This window comes from Oxyura jamaicensis, chromosome 3 (assembly GCF_011077185.1).
Source record: "Oxyura jamaicensis isolate SHBP4307 breed ruddy duck chromosome 3, BPBGC_Ojam_1.0, whole genome shotgun sequence".
NCBI classification, from domain to species: Eukaryota; Metazoa; Chordata; class Aves; order Anseriformes; family Anatidae; genus Oxyura; species Oxyura jamaicensis.
In genome coordinates, this window is record NC_048895.1 from 14,297,803 (window position 1) to 14,311,478 (window position 13,676).

Here is a 13,676-nt window from a genome sequence, read left to right on the forward strand (position 1 = left end):
AACCAATTTTAATAGGGAAATGGTGGGGAATACTCTTCAAGGTAATTCTTTCTCATCATAAAGCTTCCTCAAATGAGGAGTCTGCTTTTCAAAAGCCCAGATGTATCCTATGCTAAAAGAAAAAAACTATATAACAGAACAAGCAGCCCCACCACAGCTCCATTATACAAGGCATAAATCACTGACAAATGACATGATACGTGCGTGCACGCATGCATCTCAGGTACAGAGATATAGACAATCCATCAACGAGTACCACAGCTAAAAAGACAATTTCTTATTTGAAAAAAATACCCAGAATATATTTACCTCAGAGACCCCAATTAATTAGATTAACAGTAACAAAGTTTGTGGGAAACATTTGCACACACATGATAAAGTTTTCATTTTTCCCTTACCATCTTCCCTTTGGCTGTCACACACGTATCTATGTTAAGAGTTTAAACCTGCCAGCATTTTAAGGAGAAAAGCATGAGAAATGTCATCAAAGCAACCACACAGGCAAGCAAAAACTATAGAACCTCATGTAGCTGCCTGTGTCACTTCCCACTTATACCACAGGAGCAAGTTCTGGACCTTAACAGCATTGCAACTGTAACTTAAGTCCTCCTAGCTTCGCCATATGGAGGAGTTGCTTAATTTTTTCCACCTATTGTCACATTCTAGGAAGCTTCTTCTTAGACTTAATACTACTTTTGACACCACCCCATCTTTTTTTTCCCATAAAAAAAAAAAACACACACACTTAAATATGCTACGTGGTCCCTATTGTGCAGTAGCTACAGTTCTGTCAAGTTACATGTCCTCATGTCCTCCAACTAGGCCTCTAACTAGGCCTCCAACAGGCCTTCATCTCTTGCAGATACATAATTCCACATTCTGTCTAATAGAGAGAAAATAAATTCATATTCTTCTGCAGTTACATATACAAACACATGTAAAACAGTAATACTTGTGTTTTTACTATTATTTCAAGACAATATTGTACATACAAGCTGCTGTGCTTGGAAAGACATGTGCCAGACTACAAAGTGATTTGAGAGAACAAAATCGTATGCTGACAACAAGTAAATGCTTTATTAAAATAATGCATAGTTAGTCTGAATCTGTGTTTTTGTTCTTAATATTCATTTAAGAAGGCTTTAAGAATAGATTAAAGCAAAAGAAGCTGTTAATTACAGTGCCTGCACTAAATACAAGCAACATGAACAGCATTTTGAGACAATGATCTATAACTGCAGACACTGTAAAAACTCTGCAGGCTGCCAAAGTTCAACTATTAAGACTCAGCGATTCTCCACCCTGGGCTGGGTTACACCAGCTACAGATGGGATCACAAAACGACTTCATTACATGTGTTACACTCTGGATCACGAGCCTGGATGAAACACAGCTAAGAATCAAAGTAAACTCATAGCCCCAAAATACATGGGGCCATACTGCCCAACATACCACACGAAAGCTTTACAGGATTGATCTGAAGAAACTCTAGTCCTACTAGACTACTAAACTACTACTGTTTCACCATCCTGTGTGTTCTTGAGCAACATGTAACACATTTAGTATCATCAGGTTGTGGAAAGGGTGGTTTCTTATATTGGAAGACCTTGCCAAATCAGATTTTTATAAGTTACATTAATGTAGTATTTCCACTTGAGCAGAATTATTGGTCAGCAGAGATTGATAAGTCATTTTTCTAAGAAAATTAAGAAAAAATCAAATAAAACCCACTACATGCTATCATGAAATGTAAGCATCCTGATAATTTAAGCTCATTATAGTTAGAATTCCAAGTTAAAAAACATTTGCCAAGAGATGAGAAATTTCCATTCATAAGTCATGGTAGCCAAGTCTGCACTTGATTAAATGTCTATTTAGTTCTCCTATTTTCCAGAAAGTAGGATTTTATCCAAACAAAAGTTTATATGTGCTTTGAGACACTCCTATTTAGAAAAAAAAAAATAATAATAATTTTAAAGTAATCTTCTATTTACCCAAAGAAAGGAAAGAAGAGTATCACACATGCACACGAATTTACACTAAAACAGAACCTGATTCAATTTAAAATTCCTGTAAGCATCTTCAACTCATGGTTGTGAATACTGCACTATTTGTGCAACCCTACGTTCCAGTTATGAGTTCACATTTAGAAAAGCCCATTCCTAATAGCTGCACATTTGCTATTGAAGCTGCTATTTTATACTTTTAGTTTCTTACATAAAAATTTTTGGGACTTTTAGGCTGCTTGAAGGAAAACACAGCCCTTAGTCATATGCTAATTCTCCAACAAAGTTACAGCAAGGAACTTAAGCTAAAAATAGAATATGTATTTGTGTTCCTGGTGCCCTGCCAGATTTCAGGAGGGCTTTAGTTTCTAAATATGATAGCCATCAGTGGATAAAATTTAATTTTTTGTAGTCTGCATAGTTAGAGGGTAACTTTGAGATGCATTTTAAACTTCAAAGTACGTAAGATTAGACAGCATGCTCAGAGAAAAATGTTAAGCCCATTATCCTTCCAAATATCTCATATTCAAGAGAAATATTTTCCCCACTACATACAATACTCTCCAACATTGCCTCCTCATGTTGAAAGATCCTTTTTTGTAGCATTTAGTTTGATTATTCATAGATATGCTTACCAACACCAAATCAGATCTCTTACCACATATAAGAATTCAATATGACCTTGCACCAAGGAAACGTGGAGATTAAATAACAGAAGAATTCCACAAATAACCTTCTATAGCAATTTAGTCAGGCCATCTTTAAGTACAACCAAGCTGGAATCTGTCTGAAGATTCCAGATGTAAAAAAGAAAATTGCAGCAGCAATCATTTGAGGAAGGTATTCATATGCTGTGTACACATGCTCTAATTGACAGATGAAACTAATGCCATGAAAGCTACCGTCTCTTCTCATGCATTTATTATCAATCACTGCCTAACATGTGTATCACATCCGGCAGACCACAACAAAGAAAACCTGGAAAGTTTCTATAAATGGAACCAAATCCAACTCAACAATATCAGATTTACACAGGACAGAGGAGAAGGAAGGAAGGATTTTTACATACAGCAGAACTTAGGAGTTGCAAAAAGACTGATAACCTTCTGGAGCTAGGCTTAATTTAGACTCCAGTTTGCCCTACAAATGAAGAGACACAAGCAGTACTTTGAGATCTAGTAAAACTGTGTTGAAACTGTAGAGACAGCCTCAAGGATGACTTAGCTACTTAGTTATCCCAAGAAAACCAAATAAACATTCAAGAAAAAAAGCAGGTAGAACAAAAACAGTTTTCTTCAAAAGAACAGTGCGTGTTCTTTTCGTATTCCTTCAGAATTTCCATTAAGTCAAAATGGAGATGCTAATTGAAAGTTCTACTCAGTGTTCTTCTTAAAGATTAATATTCAATGCTAATTGATAAATCCTCCCTAAAAAACATTCTGCAGCTATTACCTATACACACATATGTAATGCAGTCCTTACTGTTAGCCCAGTGATGCAAGGTCTCATTACAACAACTCTATACATCAACCAAGCCTTCCCCTTGAAGAAAGGTAATCACCTGTATACCCATCACAGGATGGGCACTGGAAAGAGAACTCTGAAAGTTTCATGAAAATAAAGTGAAACCTGAACGAAATCTTACTGTGGTTTCAAATCTACAAAGTAAGTTCTTAAGAAAGTCTTGAACACTTTCTGTAATAGTTATTTGTCACCATTTCTTTCCAAGAATATTGATACCTAGGTCTCTCTTCCTTTCTGAATTAATAGTAACTTGATTATTCAACAGAAAAAAAACATCAGAAAAGCATTAGCAGCTGTAAAATAGTTATAGCGTGCACCAGACCGTATGACCTGCTTTTCATTATAGCAGTTTTATTATGCAAATTCTAGCAGAAGGTTTTACACCTAAGTACACAAAGCTTTGGTATCCAACATGCAGAATGATAACAAAAACTCAGATTGACACAATGTTCTTACTTTTAGCAGTTCAAAATAATGAAGACAGTGGTAAACAGGGGCAAGGAGCAGCCGGGGTAGAACATACTGAACAGCTTCTTTAAAGCCTTCACCTATTGACTAGAAACAAAATAAGTTTCAGTCTTAAAACAAGTGTATTGAAGCAACCATATAATGTAATGAAAATAAATAATAATAATAATAATGGCAATGCTTACTAAAAAGAAAGTTACCTGTAAATAAAATGCTGCTCCTGGCTTTGATAATTGGCTTAGAAAATGATCATGAAAACCAGGTCGCAAAATATCTTGTGCATATGATTCATATGGATCAAATGCTAGTTCCTATGAAGAAATACAGAATGATTTTACAAAACTGAGCTCAAGCGCTACACAGAAAGGAACCCTTAACCTGCTGGCTATGGTTTTCCTAGCATAAGTAAGTATGAACTTAGACTTCACTGCAGCAAGGGCACAGTGCTAATGCCTGAGTATCTCCAAGCTCTCTTGAGCAGCAGTGCTCCCTAACCAAGTATCTGGACCATCACGTGGGGTTGTTACATCCCAGGTGCAGAACTTGATGTTTTTCCCCCAATTTTGCCATCACCTACCAACTTGACGAGGCAGCCCTTCTCCCACTTCATTAACAGATATTAAGCAGTATCAGCCCCACTATCAAACCTTGAGGAATGCCACTAACCATTGGTCACCAAGTGAACTTTGTACTGCTGATCACAGCCCTCCAAACTTGGCAGTCCAGCCTATTTCCCACCCACTTTATAGTTCAACTAGCTAGTCTACATCTCACCAAGCCAATTATAAGGACATTACAGGAGCCTGTGCTGAAGGCCTTGCTTAATTCCAGGTAAGTGACAGTCACCACTCCTCCCTTGATCAATGGAACCAGCCATCTCTCAGAAGGCAGTCAGGCTGGTCAGGTACAGTTTGCCCTTTTCAAATCTGTGCTTGCTGCTCAGAATCACATTCTGGTCCTTCACATGGCTGGACATGAATTTCAGAAAAAGTTGTTTTATAATCTTCCCAGTGACTGAAAGGCTAATCAGCTTCTGGTTTCCAGGATCTTCTTTCTCAGACTGGAGAACAGGCGTTATGCTCTCTTTGGTGATTGAGGACCTCCACACCTCACAACTAAACTTGAAGAACTCTAGTCAGCGGCCTTGCAATGGTATTAGACAGCTGCCTCAGCATGCTGTCCTGCTGCAGAGACTTGACTTACATATACCCACCTTAGATGAATAGTCCTTAACCTGACCCCTGAGTTTCACCTCTCTCCTTCAATCTTACCTGGGAGGCCTAAAACCATATCTGGCCAGTAAAGACCAAGCAAAGGAGATTCAGAGTACCTTAAACACATGTTGTATCTTCAAAAACAGAGTGTCTCACCCCAAGAGCAGGATACCCACACTTTCTATCGTCTTTCTTTCCATGCTATTTTACACGTAAAAACCCTTCTTGCTTTCCTTCACAGTCCTCATCAAGTTTAACTACAGGTGAACTGCTGCCCTCTTCATACCATTTCCAGCTGCCTAGACAATGCTTTTACATTCCTCATGGGAAGCCTGCATCCTTCTGCATTCAACTCAACAGAATCCCCAAACTGTACTCACGCTAGCCTCCTACTACACCTGCCCTTTTTCTTAGGGACTAGGAATGCATATTCCTGAACACACTGCCTTTGAGAATAAGCCCACTATCCTGAGCCCCTTCTACCCGATACAATTCTGTCTACCCATTCCCTGAATGAGCTGTGTCTGTACTCCCAAAAAACAGGGTGTTCAGTCTGCTTGTCTCCTGCTCTTTCCTCAAGACCTTCAACTCCACCCCTGCAGCCAAGCTGGCCATTGGCTTTGACACTCCCTCCACTGCTCCCTTGCTCCTGAGAACGAGGTGAATTAGAGCACCTTACCTAGAAAGCCCATAAGTACATCCCACAAAATATTGTCACCATTGCCCTCCAGGCATCTCCTGGGCTACTTGAACCAAAAGAAGTTGCCCTCCCAGCAGATGTCAGCATGGTTATTCTACCAAGAGAACCAAGGCCCATGATAATGAGCTAACTCCTACTTGCTTGAAGAAGGCTTTGGCCAGTTTTTGATTGGCAAGTCTTTGGAGGAGAAGCTCAACCACAACATTCTCTTTGGCAACCTCCCCCATTTTTTCTAACTGCACACTTCAGTCTCCATGCCCTAACGAGCCTAGTTTAATAGCTTTCCTCATCAACTTAGCACACCTGCTGACAAAAAAAAAAAGCCCTTGCTCCGTCTTTCCACAGCAATCCTGATTTTCAGCTGATTTACAGAATTCTCCATTTCTACTGAAATCTAGTCACAGGTGATTTTTTTTGTTTGTTTCTCTCTTGTGCTAAGACTAAACAGCCCACAAAGACCCAGGACTGAAATTATAAAGGTGAAAACAGTCTCCTCATGGCTGAGAGGAAGGTTGGAAGAAAAAATTCTCAACCTAAACAAAGGCACCTAGAACAGAGATGCATTAAGCATGTAAGTGCAAGACCTTTGAATACATTTGAATAATAAAAAGTAAGCACTGTCTTACCTCAGCCATGTCTTCAAAACAGCTGCCTACTAGAGGATGAGGACTACCTTCATCTGTCATTTCAACAGTGTCTTCTATATGACCCAATAACTTCACACTGAGTTCATGAATGTCTGATATACGACTAAATATATTTTCCACATCCTGCAAAAAGCAACAGAATCAGATAAAAATCAACAAAGAATTGTAAGTAATTTAAAAGAAAGAAAGTTATGTGCAAAGCTACTCTGTTATGGTTAGGAACTTAAAGACTTCCTTAATTAAAGCTACATTTTTAAAATATGTATTTTGTAATACTAATACATAAAAATTACAGAATTTATTTTTAAAACAATAACTTTATATAAGTATGTATAAATATATGAAAATTTACAACAAATTAAAGATGGCAGAAAACGTTGGCCAACCTTAAATTACAGGCCTGCAAGTGAATATAGAAAATCAGGTCGTTTCTTCTACAGAACTAGTGTCTCCCCACAAGTTCCTTTACAATTCACATTTCAGAACTATTAAGTGGTTTCTCTACTACGTATACATTAAACTGGGCAATAGTTAGGTTCTAGAAATGTTAACCTAGATTTATAGGCACTATAACTTATTTTATTACACAACACTTACATGAGATGAAAACAGTTTGGAGTTGGAGGCATATGGCTCTCTAAAAACTCTGATAATGAGATTTAGTTCCCTTATATACTGGCGAACCTCCGCCATAAATGACTTCACTAGGTCATAATAGGTTTGCTCCCCTGAGGTGGAGGGTTCCTCATCAGATAAAGTTAGTGCACTTAAATCTTCTACGTCTTGATGGAACATATCCATTAACACCTAGGTAGCAAAGAGGAAGAAAGCCACAAAGTGACAAGAACTTCTTTTCAAGATCTACCAGTATGTTACCAGAAAAGGAAATTATTGGCATGAAATCAGAGCTATCAGCAGCAATATTTATGCATAGCATTCTGCAATTGGTTGAGCACTACAAAAGCAACATTCATTGTTATTAATTTGCAAGTCATTATTTGCAGTGGAAATTTCTGTAGAATCCCCTGTCACTTAGACCGATCCAGACACCTCTCAGAATATGGTCCTAAAATCAATTATTATTCAAAGTGTTCTACAAAGTACAAACAGATGTTTAGCCCTTAACCGTATTCTGTAACTCTGAATTAGCTGACATAATCTAAGTTTCTGAAGATACTATAGTAGTGAAGTCAAGAAGTATGCGCATTTTGGCTTTTCTCCTTTAGCTTTAACAGGAAAACATATTATGATTTTGCTCAGAACCCTGTTATCTACCTGAGATGAATACAGGCTTGCCCACTCATTGCAAGAGTGCTGGTTTCTGTCCTTGATAGCTCCTGAGTTCTCTTGTTAAATTGGACCCACAAGGAAGGGCAGCAGCTTCAGAAAAAGCTGTCAGTCAAGGTGCAGAACTGTACAGACAAAAGGACTTGAAGAACCCCAACTACCAGAGGTCCCAGTTCATTGCTTACCCAAGCAAGGTTTACCAAATACAAGAAATTAGTAAATTGAACTTCTCAAGAAAAAGACTAAATGGATCGCTGAACCTCTTCCCACCATGGAATCTGAGCCAGGAGTCATTACAGTAACTTAGCAAGTGACAAACTGAATTTATTCTTTGGTTGATGTCTGTAACATCTGAAGAACAACTTCACATCAATGTGTTGACTACAAATTAGTAAAGGCATTTAAATCTGATATATCTTTAGAAAAATAGAACACTACAGTCCCCATGCAATCGTGATGCAGCTTAAGAACAAACCAGCAAAAGATGTAGTCCAACATACAAGATGACTTAGTCCTGGGATAGACAGATGGGGACAGCATTTATAAACAAACCTACTGCCCAGAGCTAGTCCCCTTCCAGGAGGCCACAGAATGCATCAAACAATCCACATGAATTTCAAAATAAATTAGGATTTAAGTGCTGCTTGCCAGCCTCCCTTGAGAACAGATGGAGGTGAAGCCATGGCAACCTACGCCTGTTGCTGCAGAGACTGAGGTGATGGCTGTCAATCACCAAAAGACAGAGGAAAAGACTGCAGGATCAAAGCTGTAAATACTCATTTGAGAGCGACATGAGGGAAGGCTAACAAGCAAAACATGAACCAGAGTTTTTTAAATGGCAGAAAACAGAATAAGTGTTTCTCAGAATAATTATAGAACTGGAGATGAAAAATTAAGCCTACGAATGAGCCACAACAAACAGCCTGACACTTACCCTGGTGGTCACTGTAGAAGTCTTCCTTCTATAATGCACCATACCCAGGCACTTCTCTAGAGGACGCGCCAGTTAACCAAGCTGCTGAGTACTGATACTGCACTAATGAGCTATTCTGCAAGAGAATGCTTGGGGGTTTGTAAGCACAAGGGATGGTCTTGTAGGTTCATCCAACTTCAGTACTGGCAGAAGTACATCTACCTAGAGCAGTTATTTTTCACCCAGGTCTTGTTCTAACAATCCTCAAAAATATAGAGGCCTAGTGGGGAGGGAAATGGGCACGCAGCAAGTTCTTTCTCTTAGTGAGTCAAAGGTCCCTGCTACACACCCTGGACTTAAGCTTCTCTGAAAGCAAAACAATGGACGTTTTGCATTAAGTCTGACTTCTTCTGAAGACATGTTCTAAGAAAAGAAGGTGATTCATCTTGTAAAGCCAGAAAATTTACATGGAACTCAAATTACAATCAGAATCCTAACTATTTCTGGGAAACAGGACATTGCATAGCATCACTACTGTGGGCAATTACATGGGGAAATGTAGGTATTCAAGGAGGCCCCAACTTTTATATCTTCATGGATGCAGTTCTAGTGCATATTTGGTCTAGAAGATTCCAGGCTGCAATCACAAGGCATACCTCACTATGGTGAAATCAACAGAAACAAAGCAACCACAGCCCAGGATACTGAATTTAGAACATTCAGAAACATGAGCAGATAGTCAAATAAAAACAGCTTGCATTCAAATGCAGGTGGTTTTTTTTGTTGTTCTTTGGTGGTGGTGGGTTTTTGTTGTTGTTGTTTTCCCCCTCTCAGAGGAGGTAGAATTTTTTTTTATATGGATGGGTGTTACAAAAGCAAGTGTGAAAGTGTTTGGGGGAAAAAAAAGACACAGGGCCAACAAACTGTTTTGGTTGATGTGTTAAAAAAAAAAAAACAAAAAACAAACAAGCAGAATGCACACTGGCAATAAGAACCTAATATACTAAGAAGGTCCTTGATGTGACTGGAAAATAAAACACCTTGGCAATACCTGTCCATAGCTTGTTCCACTGCAGCAGCAAAACCAACATGCCTACTTTACAGCCTTTCAAAAGTTTCTTCTGCGTACATATTAAAAAGAGTTACTCCGATTTAAGAGTGGTTCATGTAATGGAATCTCCCAAGTCAGTCTTTTCTGCTTACTACCTTTCCCTAGGATACAAAGACACGCAGCGACAGCACTATTCCTGTTTTTTATTCAAACACGCGCCTCTAAACACTGCCATAACAACCCAGGCAGGTACACCCAAAAGCAAGAGGGTCTAAGATAACCGTCCTGACTGAGAAATACTTTGCCCTTCATGACTTCACAAGACATCTTTCTTTCCTCTCTTGAGATGAAGAGAAAAATAGGACTGAAAAAACCACAAGCATGAACAAGACAAAATAATTCAACGAAACAGAGACAATTCTAACCAGAGATGCAGGTTAATATAGACCAAGAATACCAAGAAGAGGTGATAAAACTGAAAATCCCTAGACTTCAGCAAGATCTCACTCTCAGGTACCATTTCTGAAAGGATCTAATTCAAGCTTTATTTTTTAAACAATGGAAAATTTGAGATACTGATGAGGAGGCCACAGAAGCTAGAGTGCAAAGGCACCTCAAAAGACAGGCAGTGGACCCTTCTCCCACACTGCTGGATCACTGAGGAAAGAGGTAATCACTTTCTGAATCAAAACACTCCTCTGAAACTACAGGAAAGAGACTACCTGCAGATAAAAATATGGACCCCCAGAGAATTAGAGATGCAAATGAAGGGATTTTTTATTTCATTTCTTTTTGACCACGGAAACACTGCTTTTTACATGCACTATAGTCTTAAGCATGGGTGGTCTCCCAAAACCACGAAATTTTGCAGTTAGTGCAGCTTCACAGTAATTTTTAAAGCATCCACACGTTGCTGGGATTAGGCGAGTAATATTATAAGGAATAGACACTTAAATATTAATAAGCACAAGCGCCAGTGCTATAAACTCAATTAACTTGCTCTGTTCCTGGAACCATATTTTACTGCAGCAACTTCTTTCAAATACACAACACGCCATTTACCCAATAAGGAACAGACACCGTCCTATCAGAACTTAACTAACACTTGCTGTTAACATTAGAAATGAGAGTTATGCTTACCTTATCAGCACACATTGCCACTTTAATATCTTGCTTTGTAATCTCATAATGCCTTATATTCCGTACATAATTCCCAACCAATTTCAGTATGTCTGCAGAAATGTATTCTAATACTGCCACTATGTAAACAGACACTTGGTGGTCAATTTTGTAGCCTAGTACTTCCTGAAAGGAAAATTTAAAAAAAAAAAATCAGTGTTACACTGTTATTCATTAGATGAAATAGACACAACAGGGTACAACTAAAGCTTGCAAGTTTCTAACTCCTCACCATAAGCATTCAAGACATACGGTCTACATTAGTTACAGAAACAGAGTAGTCCATAGCCCAGGAAAAGAAACAGCATCACTGTAGACTGTGGAGGTGACAGCAGCCCAGAACTGTCCCGAAAGCCTCACTTAAAAGTTAGTTAACTCTCTATTGCATAAACAAAGCTAAGCACTCATTTGATTCAAGTTTGATTGTTGTTATTTTGCATGACTCGGAAAACAATCAAGAAACTTCGAGAGAAACTCTTAAACGTAGATATGGAAGAAATACACACAATCAACTGAAAACTCTGAAAATTATGTTGGAAAAAGGTATTGTTACTCTTCCCTTGTTCACAATTCAGACAGCATACAGACACTAGACAAGGAGTTGTCAACCTCCAACTGCATTCCAAGAGCAAGACTATGTCACTACTTACCTTTAATAAAGGGTGGATTTTTTCTACTGGGAGAGATAACGGATTTCTTCGTTTCCTCTTCTCAATAGCAGACTGGGCATCAGCTATTGCCCACTTATCAATAGGATGGGGAAAACTTTTTTGAACACGATCCTTTTAAAAAAAAAAACAAAGAACTAGAGGGTAAGTGCATAATCAGAATGATCTGAGAGATATTAATATGCTACAAAATCAGTTCTCATTAATTAACAAATTAATGTCTGCTAATGTTAAGAGCTTCTATAACATAATCATTTTGCTACATGGTGCTCACTACATTCATAAGGCTGTATCAAAACATCATTTCCATCGAAAAATCTAGTGCTTAAAATTTGAGAAATGCCAGAATGAAGTTGCCCTCACAGGCACATTTTGCTCCCTTTGTGCACATGCCTGATAATTCAGCAATTAAATACGTTTAGACATAGAATGGTCACTGAATGAGATGATGGGAGCTTTGTTCCTTCATGGACGAGCACACAGCCCAAATTGTCTATCACTCGCATTCAGACCCCTCTGAAGACAGCAATGACAATGACAGGAAAAAACTGCCCAACAGTTTCATAGCCTGCAGTTGGACCAATCGTGCCCAGCTCAGCTTTGCCCTCATTTTTTTTCCTGCAGTTTAATTACTGCATCCAGCATTTGGTGCTGGAACACACCTACACTCACCCATGCTCTGAATAGCTCTCCTGCTGGAACTCACACATGGGTCTCTGGAGATTCAAAGCCTTGACTGTTTTTTGGTAGCCCAGGTGTTTCAGAAAAGGTGCCAGAAATCTAATTTCTCAGATAGCTCCACATATTTTTTCAGACCACAGTTCCCACTGACTGTTTCAGTTGCAAGCGCTCGCTTACGTAAATATGACCCCAATTTGAGCAACCACGAAATGAGGAAGATGAAATTAATGACCACTTACAAAGAGCTAGTACAGGGCAATGTACACAAACAAAAACTTTCCAACAAAAAGAACTGGGACAGAATACAGTTCTATAAAGGTGGCAACCAACGCTCCAAAGAGGAAAGCAGAAGTCATACTTGAAGAAAATGAAATCTCATTTTCTATCTAATCCTGATTCGTTCCCCCTAATGCAGCCCAGCCTGCTGACTGAAGAATGAAGGTGTCCTGGGGGAAAAATAACCGTATATGACCATATAATTAAAGACAGAATCATCACACAGAAACACAAAGGGGGTAAAATGAGTTCTTTAGTTCTTGCATTTCTCATCCTAAGGGCTTGACTTCACAACCATAAGGCTCCTATAGCAACACTACATTTAACACTGGATTAAAAAAAAAACAATGCTACCAAAACACTTCATGCAATCTTCCACAAACCTCTGTTACTGCAGTTGACCAGAATAATGTTGCGAAACAGGCTAGCCACGAGAGGGGACACTGAAATACCATTAGGTGTCAACATTTAAAACAAGAGGAAGGATGAAAATCATCAATCTTGAACTCCGACAGCTTAGTGGTTTGTTTTTTTTTTTCTTGTTGAACTCTAGGACAGCTTCGTGTTTTTTTTCTCGTTGCTTGTTTTAGTTTTGTTTCTTTCTTTTTCGGCTTTCCAGCATTGTTTTGATCAAATCTTTACCCATAATCTCTCGGCTCCTCAGCCCTCTCCATACCTGTCGGAGCATTGCCTACACTTCCCTTCTACACTTTCTTCAGAACATGAGGAAGTTGCATCTTGTTTTGCAACCTAACCTGGCACAGCACAGCCACAGCCCCCAAGGACTGGAAACCAACATGCACACTGCAAATGGTGTCTGCAGCTGGGCAGCAAAGTCTCCAAATCGTGGTTAAGCACAAAGGGCTACCAAGATATTCATGGGCTTAGAGTGAAACTGAATTAGGTTGTTTCTCAAATGGAGGTAAGACACCTCAAACGTCAAGCTGCTTTCTGAGCAGAGGTTGTAAACCTTTGAAAAAAGGATCGTAAGAGAAGAGGCTTTCTTAGGGAGGAAAGAAGCGTTCCTCAACTCATTCTGAGAAAGCAGCTGAACTATTTTTG

At 38.9% G+C, this 13,676-nt stretch overlaps 1 protein-coding gene across 1 annotated transcript in view; it reads right to left on the reverse strand.

Moving 5' to 3' along the window:
- SOS1 (SOS Ras/Rac guanine nucleotide exchange factor 1) overlaps positions 1-13,676 on the reverse strand; it is a 48,341-nt gene that overhangs the window by 25,626 nt on the left and 9,039 nt on the right. The window contains exons 3-8 of the mRNA XM_035321154.1: positions 11,640-11,771; positions 10,951-11,115; positions 7,157-7,366; positions 6,539-6,682; positions 4,199-4,309; positions 3,987-4,085 (exon numbers count right to left, since the gene is read on the reverse strand). Coding sequence (XP_035177045.1) covers positions 3,987-4,085; positions 4,199-4,309; positions 6,539-6,682; positions 7,157-7,366; positions 10,951-11,115; positions 11,640-11,771 — 861 coding nt within the window. The remainder of the gene's footprint in view (positions 1-3,986; positions 4,086-4,198; positions 4,310-6,538; positions 6,683-7,156; positions 7,367-10,950; positions 11,116-11,639; positions 11,772-13,676) is intronic.